The sequence below is a fragment of the Pterocles gutturalis genome, unplaced genomic scaffold, assembly GCF_000699245.1.
Source record: "Pterocles gutturalis isolate BGI_N339 unplaced genomic scaffold, ASM69924v1 scaffold1094, whole genome shotgun sequence".
In the NCBI taxonomy this organism is placed as follows: Eukaryota; Metazoa; Chordata; class Aves; order Pterocliformes; family Pteroclidae; genus Pterocles; species Pterocles gutturalis.
This window is the reverse complement of record NW_010132877.1, coordinates 41539-56898: the sequence shown is the minus strand read 5'-3', so window position 1 is coordinate 56898 and position 15360 is coordinate 41539. Positions and strand designations below refer to the sequence as shown.

The window sequence follows — 15360 nt, the reverse complement described above, 5'->3', positions numbered from 1 at the left end:
CCAGTACAAGAGAGGCACAGACATACTGGAGAGAGTCCAGCAAAGCGCCACAAAGAACATGAAGGGACTGGAACATGTCTCACATGAGGAAAGTTTGAGGGAGTCAGGACTATTCAGCCTCGAGAAGAGAAGGCTTAGGGGAGATCCATCCATGTGCATAAATACCTGAACGGAAGATGTTAATGAGGCTGGAGCCAGGCTCTTTTCAGTGGTGCACAGTGACAGGAGCAGAGGCAACAGGCACAGACTGAAGCACAGGAAACACTTTTCCCTCTAAGCATCAGGAAACACTTTTTCACTTTTAGGGTGACCAAGCCCTGGCACAGGTTGTACAGAGAGGTTATGGAGTCTCCATCCTGGGAGATATTCAAAAGCTGCCTGGGCTTGGTCCTGGGCAACCAGCTGTAGGTGACCCTCCTTGATCAGGCGGTCACGGGGGCTGGACCAAATGACCTCTAACTTAAGCCATTCTGTGATTCTCTGTGGGCACAGCACCACTGGTGTCATCTTTTTATATATTTTTTTTTTTTTTTTTTCTGGAAAGCTTCCAGGCAACAGCTCTGCTGTATTCTTTCATCTGGTGAAACACAATGGAAATGACAGCAAAATGATCCCTCAGAGAGGTAATGCTTATCAGCTAAATGGAAAGCCGAACAAGTTCAGTATGAATATTCTGTTTAAGGTCTAGTCTATCTGAGTGAAGATGCATGATGTTTTTGCAGTATGCTGCTTCCAAGTACTCGCTCACTATTTTGAATCCCCTTAAGAGGACTGACCTTGGGATGTGCAGATCTCCAGTCTAGTCACTGTATTGTGCAGAACATAAATGTGAAGGGAGAAGGTAGCAGCATCTGTGTCTTGCAGATGGAAGTGCCTCCATGGTACTATCACTGAGCAAAACATCTCATAGGCACTACCTGTCATCTGACAGGACTCTTACTTGGTCAAGCTGTCTGCTGTAAACCCCATTTTTGGAGCCTCACTCTCCTTTATTTACAGACTGTAGTTACCCACTTTAGCACCAAACCTTAGAACACGACACCCGATTTTATATGACTTAGTCCTTCAAAATTCAGGAAAAAAACACTAAAGAAATTGTAAATGTGTAATATATATGTATGCTGTATATATATATGTATGTACATACATGTAAAGGGTAAACTTTTATTATGACCGATATGAATTGCAATATTTTAAACTATTTAGCATGCCTTTATGACCAGATTTACTGCATATACAATTAATATAATTGTATTCCTTTAGACTGTCGCCTTCAAAACGTAGTGTGCGTAAGAAGGCAATTTTGTTACTATATATCTCATATTTTGCACTGAAAAATCTAATGCAAAACATTCTTATGGACATATTTTTATTAAACATGAAATAAAACACATCCATCAATATTTTCAGCAGCTCTTAGATCGAATTTTGTATTTTTCCCTATAAATTAAAAAAGTTTACTAGTTAAACTACATTAATACACAGGCTACAGAACACTTTTCAGAATGAAGACTATAGCCCTAAATTTGCGCAAATTTGAATATCTTTTAGTCTTTTATTTTGATGTGCCAAAATTTAATTAACAATATGACTTCTGAAAGAGGAAAGACGAAACAAGAAAAGACAAATCTTCATAAAGGAGTAAGGCCACTGTGGCTAACTCTGTGTTACCAGAGTCAATACAGTAGTCACTTTCAATTTTCTAGTTGTCTTGAGGTTTGAAGTTGGTTCCACTAAGGCAAAAACATTTTTGGATGTCCAGAATGACCAGATGTCTTAGCTGCAAGACCAGTTCTTTTGAATGGACTTTTCAGATCGCCTTACTTCAGAGCGAGGTGACTCATAGCATCAGACACCTCTGTTGTGGCTTGTGCTGATGTACTAGCTGGTATAATGTTCAGGTAAATATCGTACTGTTGGTCCATGCCGAGGTAACTGTCGCTCATGAGATAGAGTGTGTAAATACACCTAAAATGTAAAAAGCAGAATCATTAGTTTGGAAATGAGGTCTTGACTACTTAGAAAAGATAATCATTACGAGAACTTAATTTGTAAATTTGTCATACTTTCCAGGAGTCTCTGGAGTATAAAAAGCAACAGAAACAGTATTTCGATTTCTGACATATCCAGTTCTTTTCAGGGCGATGAGTTCTTTTTTATCGACTTCTCCCAATATCAAAAACCATCCTTCATCTTTAACTTTGGGGAATCGAGGAGCCACTGCTTTACTGTCTTGCTTTCCCTGTTGGTGAAAAGAAACAGCTTAGTAAAACTAGAAATCACCTTTCCAAAATGCCATTCTTCCTTGAATGAAAAGCACCTCAGCACCACATTGTTGTGAATTGTTACATAAGACTATAATTTACCCACTAAATCTTACTAAAAGATTTTAATTTCTTTGCAGATTAAGGGTTTTTTAAAAAAATAAAATCACGGTCCCCATAAAAAACCCAGAATACGAGATATTATTCCACTTATTTTGTAAGCTATTAAAACTTGAATGGAAATACTGTTCCCTTTTTGTAATTTCATCTAATGTATTCCAAATGCTATTCTCTGCAGAAAGGTTAATTGAAAACCTTGTGTCTTTAAATAATGCTAAACAGTATTGTTCAAGATTAATATAAAGACAAAAACAGCACTTGAAGTCTTCATTTGAGGTTGATATAGCAAAAGGAAAGATTATTTCAGTGATTCTTTAAGATGGTGAATTTACTGCTGAAAGCTGAAGATATAGTGATGCACACTCAATCAGCATTCATTTTGTGTTCTGTAGATGGAAAGGTTTTACTGAAGATTTATACAGAAGAAAAAGTACCACCATAGCAATGAAGCTTCAGAAACAGTTTGATTCAGCTGTTTCTTACAAAAGAGGAACCTAGGAGAGGTTTATAAAACAGTGATCACTGCATGAAATGCTCCTGCTCCCTTCTTTTTGGTGGCTTCTGGTTAGGTAAGTCTCTGTCAGTACCTGGCCCAGCAAATAGAATGACTTATGGAGGAGCTTTGACCCTTTTTCATTCCTAAAAATGAGACTGTTTTCCCTTGAAGCTAGGGTGAACTTGCTGTACTCGGGAAAAAAAGTATTTTGTGAAAGAATACATTTCAAATGTAAGTCTTTAACTAATGTAAGTTAACTTCAGGATTTACAACAGAACATATCTATCTCCTTTATTATTTTTATCAAAATGAAGTTGTCTTAAGAGTCTCAGAACTAACATCGAAAACTGTTCTCTGCTTGTATCCTGAACTCTTTTTTTGTATCTGAACAAAAATGCTGGTAATTAACACTCTTAGTTGTTTGAAATGTTAGAGAAATTCATTAGCAAAATTATAATCATGGTGGTCCATATGCCACTCATAGTATTCAAATTATAAAAAAATGCATCTATAAGTCAATGATAGCTACAGTGTCAGCAGTGCCTGATTTGAATGCAGGAGGCATGGTCTTAACTCCTCCAAGAGCTGACAAACAGGTACAGTGGGTTACTGCTGCTCCAGGCAGAGCAGCTGGAAACCTGTGCTGGTGGTTCTGGTTTGGCACATGAAGATGGGCCCAGTGAGGTAACCAGCCCAAGAGGAAATGGGATCTGCTTTAACTGGGCAAAGGAGCGGGACTGGAATTTAAGTGTGGAAAAGAATTGTATGTAGAAGTTGTTCTAGGAGCTGTTCAAGAAAGCTTCACATGTAAAATATGAGGAAAATATCCTTAGTAAAGGCCTGAGGATGTGCTACAAGTAGAAACATAGGTACGGGTCTGGTATGCAGTTTGGAGCTACATGGGAATATAATAGGGAAGCTTATAAACTGGTTTGGGGAAGCAGGATAGGCAAGAGTATGAGTGGGAGGAGTTTGTGGCTGGTGGGTACTTAAGTACTGCCTGTGAAGTTATAATCTCTAATGTCACTGCTTATAGTACCCAAGCAAATGAACTTTACGAGTTTCTGGTTTGTAAAAAATAATGAGATCTTCTTCATTAACTTCAATTGGTCTAGGATTTTACCTTAAGAGTCTATTTACTATCCTACTGCAACCTGAAAAAAACCATTTGCTTCATTACTAACACAGAAAAGGCTTTGAAAGTGTTTATAATTTACATAATATTTAAACCATGAAACCTCCTGTTATGCAGTATAAAGGATTATTGATAATGTAAATTATTGGAAACTTGTGCACTTGGAAAGGGAATGATAAATTAATCTACCTGATACCCCATCTGGAGTCTCTGCAGATTTATTTGGAGCACATACTCTTGATCAGCATGTAATTTGATCCATCTTTTGTCATCTCGCATGTCAGTTGTCAAAGAAGGAACAGGCACTTCGTTCTGTGGCTGAACTGAGTCATCCCAACAGCCTTTAATGCTCAGGCTGACGTTTAGAATTGGCAAACGGCATAAGAAATTCCAAGCCTGTAGAAAAACAGATCCCTGTGGGTTACAAGACAATCTATACAACTCAGACCATTGTCACTGTAACAATAACAATTCAATGTGCAGTCTATGTATTTATTTAATATTAATAACATTTTATTATGTACTAGAAGATCATATACAATCGTATGACTCTCAGAATCATATGATACTTTTCATTAACCTCTTACTCTACTTTCTTCTAAGCAAATAAAACAGATGTGAAACTCCTCAAGCATGTTATACATGCCTCAATAAGATTACTGATGTCTGAACACAGGAAAAATTCCTTACCACTCCCGATTAGAGTATTTTTTCCCTATAAGCCACTTAAAAACTAGTATAATTAAGTTTTAAATTAAACTTCCTTAGCGTAATCCATAAAGAACAAGTCACTGTAGTGCTAATTAGCAATGGGCAAACCTCAGAGAGTTCAGAGGATCAGTTCAGATAATTAACCAAAAGTTCAGCTGCAGATCCAAAAGTTATGCCTAGGTTTTTTTTTTTTTTTTAAGGTTTTCTTGCATCAGTCTTCATGAACTCTCCTTATAGTCTTCCTGAGGAATCTTAAGTCTCTGTGGTTTCTCATGAACTGCAACAGGCCCTCAACTTTCTCTCATCCTTGTACAGAGAACTGTTGTTAGCAGCATGTAATCGGTGTAACTGAATATGACACACTCCTCAACCTTAAAGAGGCATCCTGAAAATGCAGCCCTATGTGTTTCTCATTTCAGTCTCTATCAGACAAGGAAAAGCAGCTCTGAGAAGCTGTGACAAAAATGGAGGGGAATAATGTAGGCTTTCATCTAGTAAAATCCAAACGTTCACTCTATAAAATTTGTTAGGAAGAAAAAATGGAAAAATGGGCTATGGAATGGAGGCAATGATTTGTGGTCTCATTGTGGCTGAAAAAGATAGATCAGTCTGGCCTTGGAAGGAAAAAACCAAAAAATGAAGAACCATGCTCTGCCCTGCCCTCCTTCCCCTCCATCCCCAAAAGTGAATAGGAATCAGCACTTCACCCATGATTTCAAAAAACACATATGAAAAGCTAGAGGGTAGGAAGAAGGAGGAAAGAAGACTATTGAACTTGGTGAAGAACCAGCAGATGTCAAAATGGGAACTTGTGGGAACAAAGAGAGTAGGCATAGTTGCATGGGCAATACTGGCATGGAACAGAAATGTTTCATCTGGAAAAAGACTAAAGTATATTTTATTTTTCATGTATTGGGTTTGACCCTCTTGTGTTTCAACAGAACCTATTTTCATTTAGATTGTGCTTCATGTGTCTCTGATTACTTTTTACTGTGCTGGAAGGCACAGAGCCCTAATAAAAGCTCTGTTTGTTTTTGAGAGACATCATTGCCATGATTCATACTGACAATAATGGTATATGTTAATACGTAATTAGGGATACAGCAGCTAAGGGAAGCAGACCTAAGATCGCACTGCTGTCGGAAAAGGTGGAGCTGCCGCTCTCTCCAACATCCTCCCTGCCAGTTAGCTGTCCCCCCCTTCATCCGCTAGATGTTGGCACTACCATGCTGTGATTGTGCAACTAGATGGACGAGCTTGCTAATCATTTTGGTGACAGCATGAACTTAGATCAGCTTAAAGCTGATTGTGGAAGCATATTCTCTAATCCTGTGAGCACTCTGAAAAAGCATGAGCCTTCAGTGCCACTGAAAGAAGTGGTCCAGCCTCCTCCCCTTCTGGCACAAGCATTCACATGGCCACTTGGCTACAGGCCATTTTGACTGTCAGCAAGAGGGTTGATGTGATCCCTCCTCCCCTCGTCCCCAGATGCTCGTTCCCATCTCCTCGCCCGAGCCATCCACAGCATTTGTGCAGCTGTGCTGTGAGCTAGGTCAGGAGAGGTGAAAATGGTACGAGGAGGGCAGGACTGCCCATTTCGGCTGCTGTGCAGACTTATGTTGGATTAAAATGGCTGCATTACCAGAGCCTGGCTGAACTAAATGAGAAAACTGATTTAGACTAAAGACTAATCTCTCTCTCTCTTCCCTCTTCTGTGTGCTGCATGAACAGCTGTGTCTGTTCAATGGAGAAGGTGGGGAGGGCCAGCTGTGAGCGCTCAGGAACTGCAGTGTAAAAGCAGGGCACAATGATAAGTGCACTGATGTTCTTAATAGCGCCTTAGCTAAGAAAGGATGGAAAAATTGTAACAGAAAATAAACAGCTAGAAAGAACATTAAGGGAAAAGATACCCCTCTTTGTCCCAGCTCTGAAAGGGAAAAAGGGGGAAAAAACCCGCACTACCTTGAAGGAGGAGAAAAACCACCACAGATAGTCTTAATTAATTACTTGTTGCCAAGATGTCACTACATTTACCACACAAGACACTACTGAAATCACCTCCAGCGGGTCACACTGGATGAGACAACTTCAGCAGTAATTTCTGTTGAATGTGAAGGTTTTTAAGACAAAGCTTACTGTAGGAACTGTACAGACCTACTGTGTGAGACTCCGTGCACCGAAGCAGGGTAGGTACTTCTGTTGCGTTCAGTAGAGACACCCTAATATATACCAACCTGGTGATCACCCCTCTGGTTATACTTTAGATATCCTTTACATGGAAAACTTCTATGTGTACTATCTTATAGGACACAGCCTGTTACAATTATGTAAGAACAAAGTTTAATTTGAACAGAGATCATAATGTATTAACTCCTTTAGTGGCGTTACCTGTCGCTCTGTTGAAGACTATGATTTGGTCTGGTTTTTACTGTACAACCCCAACATATTCTATTTGTCAAAGGCTGTCATGTCTTCATGTAGCTTTTACAGTGCAAACAGAAAAAAGTACCTCTGAGTAACTTTCTAATTAGATAAGAAAGTAGTTGTAATATGTCATTCTCCAGGCCTTGTGTATTTGAAAATTAAAGGCAAAGTTGTACTGCTTGATCATCGATACAGCAAGGACAGCAGACTGCATTTTATCATCCATGGAGAAAATGAAGACATACTTTCCAGAGTAAAAGCAGCTAGTACTACAGCAGGGATATTTTTTTCAGTCTTACGGTTTCTTTTTTCTCTTTCAAGAATATAAATATCAGCTTAGTATTTTAAAAGGTCACTACTGCCCAAGTGACTTAGAAACTGAAAAAGACTTGAAATATTTTTTGGTTTCTAAGAGATATGATTGAGAATATGAAAGAAATATGATTCAGAATGAATACTGAAACAAACATGGAGCTTAGGCCAAAGATCAGAGTTACAGTCTAAATAGTTTTTGAATTCAGACTGTTAGCATTTAAAGCCCCGTTAACTTTCAATGACATTTAGGATTATAACTAACTTTCGGAAAATTAAACTCAGGCTCCCACGTCTCTTAGGTATTTCTTGATAATTTTACTGTGTCTTTTGCTGTATAGGATAACATAAGCACATATTACCTCCTTTTAAATATATCAATGTGCCTAATGTGTGCATGTATATATACTATATATACATTTACCTACCAAACCCATAGATTCAAATCATAGTCACATGAGAAATTCTTCATGGACCTTTGATACCATCATTAGCATTTTTGCCAATAACCTGTCTCTCCAGGACTCAGCCTAATATTCCAAAGCCATGAGCAGCTTCAAGAGATGCTATTTAAAAATTAATTACCAGTCTGCTTAAAAGACATTTTCTTCTTTCTAAATGTGAAATTTCTTCCTTTTCCTGTCTGCCTCAAATTTATTTGAAGCTCAAGCTGTTTTTACCAGTTTCATGCTAGTAACAGTAAGATACAGGTTCAATATATTGTGAAAGAGATGTAAAAGGTCTGTTAGGAAAATAATGTTTTTGGCAGTTTAGTGGTGTACTTACTACTTTATTTCACTTTGTTCAGGTCTGGTGCCAGAATGCTAGGCTTAAACTCTGTAATTGTATTTTCTTTTGCTATAGGAAATACATCATAAAGATGCATTTTTTATTGAAGAATTTTTCTCTTGGTTAGCCCCTAAGTGTGGAATGAAAGACTTTACATATGAAGGCACTCAACAGGCAGTTTCAATATGGATTTTAATTCTCTACGAGGTATTTCTATAGTTTTTTTTCTGAAAAAAATGTTGTAAAGAATATAAAATGTTGGTATAAATGTTTCACATTTGCAATGACCTGCATAATACAGTCATGGCTTTGCTATACCCAATATGGCCATTTGCAACTCATGGAAATGAAACTTTCTCCTTGTATGATTCTAAGACATTATGTTTTTCCCTCTTATATGCATCTGTATTTACAAACAGACATATAGAGGTATAGAGTCACAGTGTGAACGTACGCACCACATACACACAAGCTATTTTTGAAGAAACTGCTAAGACATTTCAATACCAGCCAAACATATTTATCTGAGGATTAATCTTCATCTATTGAATCAGATGAGAACACTGCCATGCATACAATTATTTAATTAGCAGCCAAATCCTCTGCCAGTCAGCAGCCGTTCCAGGCATACTGATGGGGCAGTAGATGCAAATCTCACAGTAGTACTGCTTTTTCTCATTACTACTGCAATTAGCACTTAAATTGATGCTTTAAACATACTAATTTCTGGAATAATTCAGGATTTGTATGTTACCTGGGATCGCCTCACTGCAGAGACGACACCAGATTGCTACGCAAATTGAAGCACTTTTGAGCCAAATAACCATCATCATATCAGACAGAGCCAATTTGCATTTGCTTTTAAAGATAACAGAATGGCAATTTATGCAAATAAATTAAGTAAGTTTACTTCTGAGTTCTCCCTGAACTAATTATAACAATGTTCTAATTTTTTATCACATCTAAAAGTTGGACTGAAATCAATGTGTATTATGTTAGAAATCTGTTGTTAAAGGAAGGCTTGTTTTGATGTCAATACATTTTCTTAATTCAAAATTTTGATGTTAATTTAGTTACAAATGCAGATGTCTGTTATAGACATTTAAGTACTTTTCTTCTTGTTTGCATACCAGTAAAAGGTTTAACTGAAGCTGAACAGCCAAACACAGGACATATTGCTGTCCTTTTAAATATTCAAATACAACACATTTGAAGTATAGCTTTTGAAGTTTTCATCTTTCATACATTTATTTGAAATCAATAGGCTTAGCATGTAATGAATGCTATGGAATATAGCTGTCCTTTGCTTGAACAGCTTAAATATCGAACTGAAAATAAGACTCCAGCTTAACATTTTGGAATAGTATTTTTTTCTTCCTCCTGTGAAGTATGAAATGTTCATCTACTTTTTCAAATAGAAAAATGAGTGCTGGATCTTTTACAAAGAGAATTCTCAGAAAAAAATGATGTTTGACAGACCACTTCAGAAACCAGCTCCAATGACATTTGCAATGCATATAATTCTTAGTGCATAGCTGGCTATGATAAGGTGGATAACACTCAGCAGATTGAATGCCCTAGAGAAACATCTTTAGAGCAGCAATGTGGTAATATCAGCCATAAACCAGACTCTGTTACTGGTTAGAAGGGAATAAGTGAAAATAATATTAAGAAAACAGGCAGAGAAGAACCTCTGAAGAGTTAGCAGTACCTTGAAATTAGAGCAATGAATGTGTTGCACTTCATGCAGAATATCACATGATATTTGCAGAAGGGAGGTGACGAGAGTATGTCTTTTCCCAACTACTTGTCCTTTCCAATCACACTGATAATGATGATGGATAGAAAGTATTACCTGTGAAATGTGTGCTGTTTGCAATTCACTGTCCACAATGGAAGCAAAAACATTCTCTTTTCCTTCGCAGGCAGCCATTAGTTCGGGAAGACACTCAATAGGTCCTTGGTAACCTCCGTGCGCACTCTTCCTTTTGCCTTGGCTCCACTTTCTGATATGGAAAGCAAAACATATGCCCAGGGAGGGAAAGCAAACATTTGTTTTCAGTTGTTTTGGTGGTAAAACTTGATACTGGTTTCTGTTATTAAATGCTGGTCATTTATTTTTGGGTAGCATTAATTACTGCATCATCTAGGCAGCTATAGAGCTTAGCATTAGCCATGATATTAAGATATTAACATATTTTTATTATATATTAATATATATAAATGTATTTTTATAATGGATTAAAATAAAGAGATAATATACAGAGTTAGATTTGCTAGGACTTGGAACCCTTCCAGTGATCTCTTGTTAATTTGTCTGGAATCATGGTTCTGAAAATAATCTGTGGGGGTTAATTAATAAATTAATATTGAAAACAGAAACAGAAAGTCCATTTGGGAAAGCATCACTGTGAAGGAATAAGTTCTGCTTCTGGTGCATTAATGAGCATTCTTGGGCACAACAATGACATTCAAACACAATCAGCAGTCAGAGGTGGAATGAAATTGCAAACCTGTGAATGCTTAGAAGAATTACATACCGAAAAAGGTAAAGGTGTTGTAGCTCTATATTGGGCAAAGTAAGCAGGGAAGAGTCATGTATCCATCTACCCTGAACCACCATTTGCACCAGATTGGTTATATTCAGAGCAGTCACCAGCCAGCCATGATGTGCTGCAACATCCAGCATTGCCTTATCAAAGGAGAAATAAATATATAAAAAGACAGTTGAAGTATAATTGTGTACCTGGTTGATACAAGCAAGAACATTTATTAATGTTTAACATATACAGAATTTCTAGGCCTTCAACACAGGAATTTAGTTCAACCTCTACTGATGGCAGTAGGCACCTTTTGAATTAACCTTGAAAAAAGATGGATTAAATCCTCCATCATCATCATCATCAACTCATATTCTTGAAAAGGTAATTTACAGCATGTTTTGGGGCTAAGAGCAGAAGGTGGGATCTTTTCCTTACAAATAACTTCTCTTTTACATAATCCAACTCAGAATGAAAGGAATAAATCTCAAAGTTTACTGTAAAGGAAGAAGTAACTGCAGTATTGGTTTATATTTTGACATGAGAGCTTTGCCAGAATTGCATCATTATTCAAAAATCCTTGAGCTATTTAAGAACAACAACATATTTACATTTGTTCAACAATTAATACTAATGTCACTTACCAGTAGCAGTTATTATTCCCATTTAAACCTAAGGACTTAAAAAAATCTCTTGAATTGAACTAGATAAAACCCCTAAAATTTAGCTTAATGAGCATTCTCGAGGTTTTGTTCAACACTGACACCTAACTTGAAATCTTGAAGAAAGATTACAAAATAGCTAATAGTTTACCTAGGGTGAATAAGAGCAGTGAGAAATAACTTGGATTTCACCCTTTGCATTGTAAACAGTTGATTGTCTTGAGAATGAGGGATGCTTGGATGTCTCTCCTTTGGCATCTCTATCTTGAATCTGAAAAGCTTTCTCAAAGTACATAAAAAACCTCCAAGCAAACAAAACCCCCTGTCCAGCTACACACCACACTTCAAAGTGTTAGCCATCATCCTGCCTTCCATGTCTGGTGAGTTTCGGTTCCATTTCTACTTACTATGTTTTAGACAATACAAGTAAAATGTATACTATAAGTATCACTAGCATAAAGATCTAAATCTGCAAAATTCATTATGGATTGTGCATTACGAGTGGCCGTACTGACATGTAAAAATTGTTATGCTTGCTTTTTTCCTGACTGGACTTACATTCTGTTTGGGTAGTCTCAAAGAGAATTTAAGAGTTCTTCCAAAGGAGAAAGGACCAAACACGAACTTTTGGTTTAAACTTTTTTTTTTTTTTTTAATAGTAAATGTAGCTATTTGAATAGATGGTATACTTTTCACCCTGTCTAGAGTACATTAAAACAACTACTACAATTTATAGAAGCATTTCAGCTGGAAGACAATTATGCTATAATATTTTAGTTGTCTTGCTTATTTTCTTGCTTAATACATTCACAATCACAGTAAAATGTGTGTCTTCATACTACAACACTCTAATTCAGTAGAAAATAATGTATATAAAAGCTGTTTGCCATGTAGGAATTTTGGAGCTTGATTAAAATACTAGAAAATGTTTTTTAGGAAAGCAAGAAAAGTCTGGTATATTGAACAGTTTCAACACTTCTTTAAATACCATCTTCCTGAGATTAGGAAAGTTGCAGTTTGATTTTAGGACTAGGCTTAAGATGTTTCCAAGGGTTTTTCTTTTAAAGACAAATGATATTGTTTGATACTTCCTCAGACAGCAGATACCTGCATCATTTTAGCTTATTTTTCAGCCACTAGTGTAATGAGGAGAAGCTGTCTATGTAAGTCTTTACATTTAATCAAATGTTTTACAGACAAACAAAAGGCAGCATTTACTTAAGGCAAACTAAACAGTGAAATCTTCTTTAAACAAAGGAGTTGTTTACACACGCAGAGCTATTTCAATTAAATTACACTGATTCTGGAGAAATACTGAGTTTAAAGACACAAGTCAGTTTCAGTCCTGGCCAGTCACACAGTTTATTTTAGCAGTTTGCAATGCAATTTCAACAGGTTTTATTCCAGATGGGGGTGATAAGATCAGTGACACTTAGAAAAATATTTAAAGTGTTACCCTGTATTACACAAATGTTGTCTCATTTCTCATGCATTGTGGATAAAGTGCGTTTCACCTAATAAAGATCTAGATTTAACATTTAACTTGTCTTTTTTGATGGAAGAGCCATAGCACCCTGAAACACTCAAATAACATTCCTAGTGACCCTAGAAATAGTACCTCACAGCACAACATTAATGGTTTTCTTTTTCTGTCTTTTCACTTGGCTTGCCAAGGTGATTTCCAGCTGTGATTCTGTTTACCCAATAGATAATAAAATTATGTTAGAAGTCCCATTTGAAAGGAGCAGCTTCATGGCCTGTAGATTTATGTGTTGCTTCACAGGACTTTTAGTCAGATAAAGAGGGAATTGTTCTCAGCATCTATCAGAGCAAAGTTTGTCTTTTAAACTTGCTTACAGGGCAAGTTGCTCTTTACCTGTTTCAACATTTTAAAATACATTGAAGCCTAAACATAGAGTACAGTCCGTGTCTCTGAGCACGTTGCTCAGACAGTATGGTATCTCCTGTTCTCTACTACCTGATTCCTGTTCTTTCCTTTCTGCTATTCTGACATAGGCTGAAGCATCATGTTCCTCAATGACGAGACTGCTGCATATACGTGAAGAATAATGGGTGCATAGGTATCCTGCCTTTTCCATGAGCAGCAGGAAGAATAACAGTATGTTGTATTTTTAGTCAGCATGAAGCAGTGGTATTTTCACAAAATGCTTCTGAGGATACATGCATAACACTGTTTTCATTGTTTTCTTTCTTTCTTTCTTTTTTTCTTTTTAAAATCTATTCCTCTACCCCCACCCCTTTTAGCAGAGGCTTGAAAAGGGTAAAGGAAGAGAGAAGACGTAGGAGAAAGATAAATCTAAACCAAGCTATACACTGAAATTAACTGGAGGATCCTTTCACATAGAAAATCTCCTAGAAATTGACAGAGGCCTACAGATAGATATCCTGTAGGGAGCAAGGAAAGCCTGTGTGTGTGAGACTCTGTGTTCCACATTGTTATAAAGAATCCACATGGCAAATCCTCTTTTCCTCCTTATTTTCTGCTTCTTCACCCATAGAATTTATTCACAGCATCTCTATCTGGATGTGAAATCCAAGACAGTGACATTGTGAAAAAGTCAGAACAATGGTAAAGTTGGCTTGTTTTATCTGCTGCCTTGGAAACTTGCACATGTTTTATTTTCTGCTGTGCAAAACACACAGATGCTTGATACTTATGGTTATTGAAATTCCTTTAAACACTCATGGTAACAAACTGAGTCATTCCCCTGTCTCCAGATTAGCTACAGAAAATGTATCAACAAAATAAAGAAAATAATATAAAAGACAAAAGGAAAAATGGTAAGTATTTAATATTCATGTTATCTGATGAATAACATTTAGTCTCTCTAGCTTCTCCAGTTGATACTTGTTTGGTTTGTTGTTATTGTTTTTAAATACAAACCAGTATAACTTTTTAGAAATTTGTGGCTTCTTAACTTTAACTTTCATTTGGCAAATATAGCAAAAATATTTCTAAATATCTTATAGTTGATAAGATTGGCACAGATTATTATTCTAAACTGAGAAATGGCACAGATTTGTTATCTGCCTTTCTAGTCTTAGAATTTCATGCCAACACAGGATAATTTTATCACTGAGAAAAAAATTACAAGAGGACAGTGAGTGCAAGAAGTGAAAAAACGAAACTATAAAGATTCTTTTACTTCCAGAAAAAACATACATGTATTTTTTGGTAAACCAACAAGCTGAAAAAAAAATAAAAAGCCCTAACCCCATCACTTTTTAACCTGAAATAGAAAAGACGGTGTAAATAGATGAAGTCAAGGGAAATATTGCTTGTTATAATGAAAAATATGTTTACCATCATCTTATTTGGGCCTCTTTCTGCACTTATGAGAATAAAAGCAGTGGCCTATACTGAGATGGGTTTTAATGAAAGAATCAGGCGTTAGCTTTTAAGCCTTTCAAGTGTTACACTTGGACAACCACAAAGTAATAACAGCAATTATTGACACATCCTTTAACATTTTGTCTATCATTATCAAAAATAGCTTGGCTTGTACCAACATGGGAAGCAACAAGCTATGAACCATGGCAGGTGCAGGACAAAAATGCTGATGCTCAACAGCTGATTGATGTAGGTGTACCTGTCAGGTATGGCAAAGATTTTCATTTTGATGACATTCAAAATTGAATGTCAAAATGCTTGGATAAAAATCTTGCTATTTTTTTCTTCATTCCAGGGGCACATTAATATGAAACCGCCAGCATCTATTATCAGGTTTCCCTCTTCTTATTTTCAGGAGCAGTGGTTATCCTTAAGTACTTAATTAAACTGATCAAATTGTACCTTTTGGTCTAACAGGCACCTGAGATTTTACAGTCTGTCTCTTTTTAGCCAAAGTTACTACTAATGCTTGGAATTTAAGTTATGGGTTATAAT

The 15360-nt window shown here is 36.6% G+C and overlaps 1 protein-coding gene across 1 annotated transcript in view; it reads right to left on the bottom strand.

The window, feature by feature from the left end:
• Nucleotides 1-1584: 1584 nt before the first annotated feature.
• The window catches only part of LOC104467282 (activating signal cointegrator 1 complex subunit 3-like), a gene marked incomplete at its 5' end in the record, with an annotated part of 53331 nt that continues 39555 nt past the window's right edge, over nucleotides 1585-15360 (bottom strand). Inside the window, 5 exons of the mRNA XM_010081010.1 lie at nucleotides 1585-1968; nucleotides 2067-2242; nucleotides 4205-4411; nucleotides 10107-10257; nucleotides 10792-10943. Coding sequence (XP_010079312.1) covers nucleotides 1821-1968; nucleotides 2067-2242; nucleotides 4205-4411; nucleotides 10107-10257; nucleotides 10792-10943 — 834 coding nt within the window. The remainder of the gene's footprint in view (nucleotides 1969-2066; nucleotides 2243-4204; nucleotides 4412-10106; nucleotides 10258-10791; nucleotides 10944-15360) is intronic.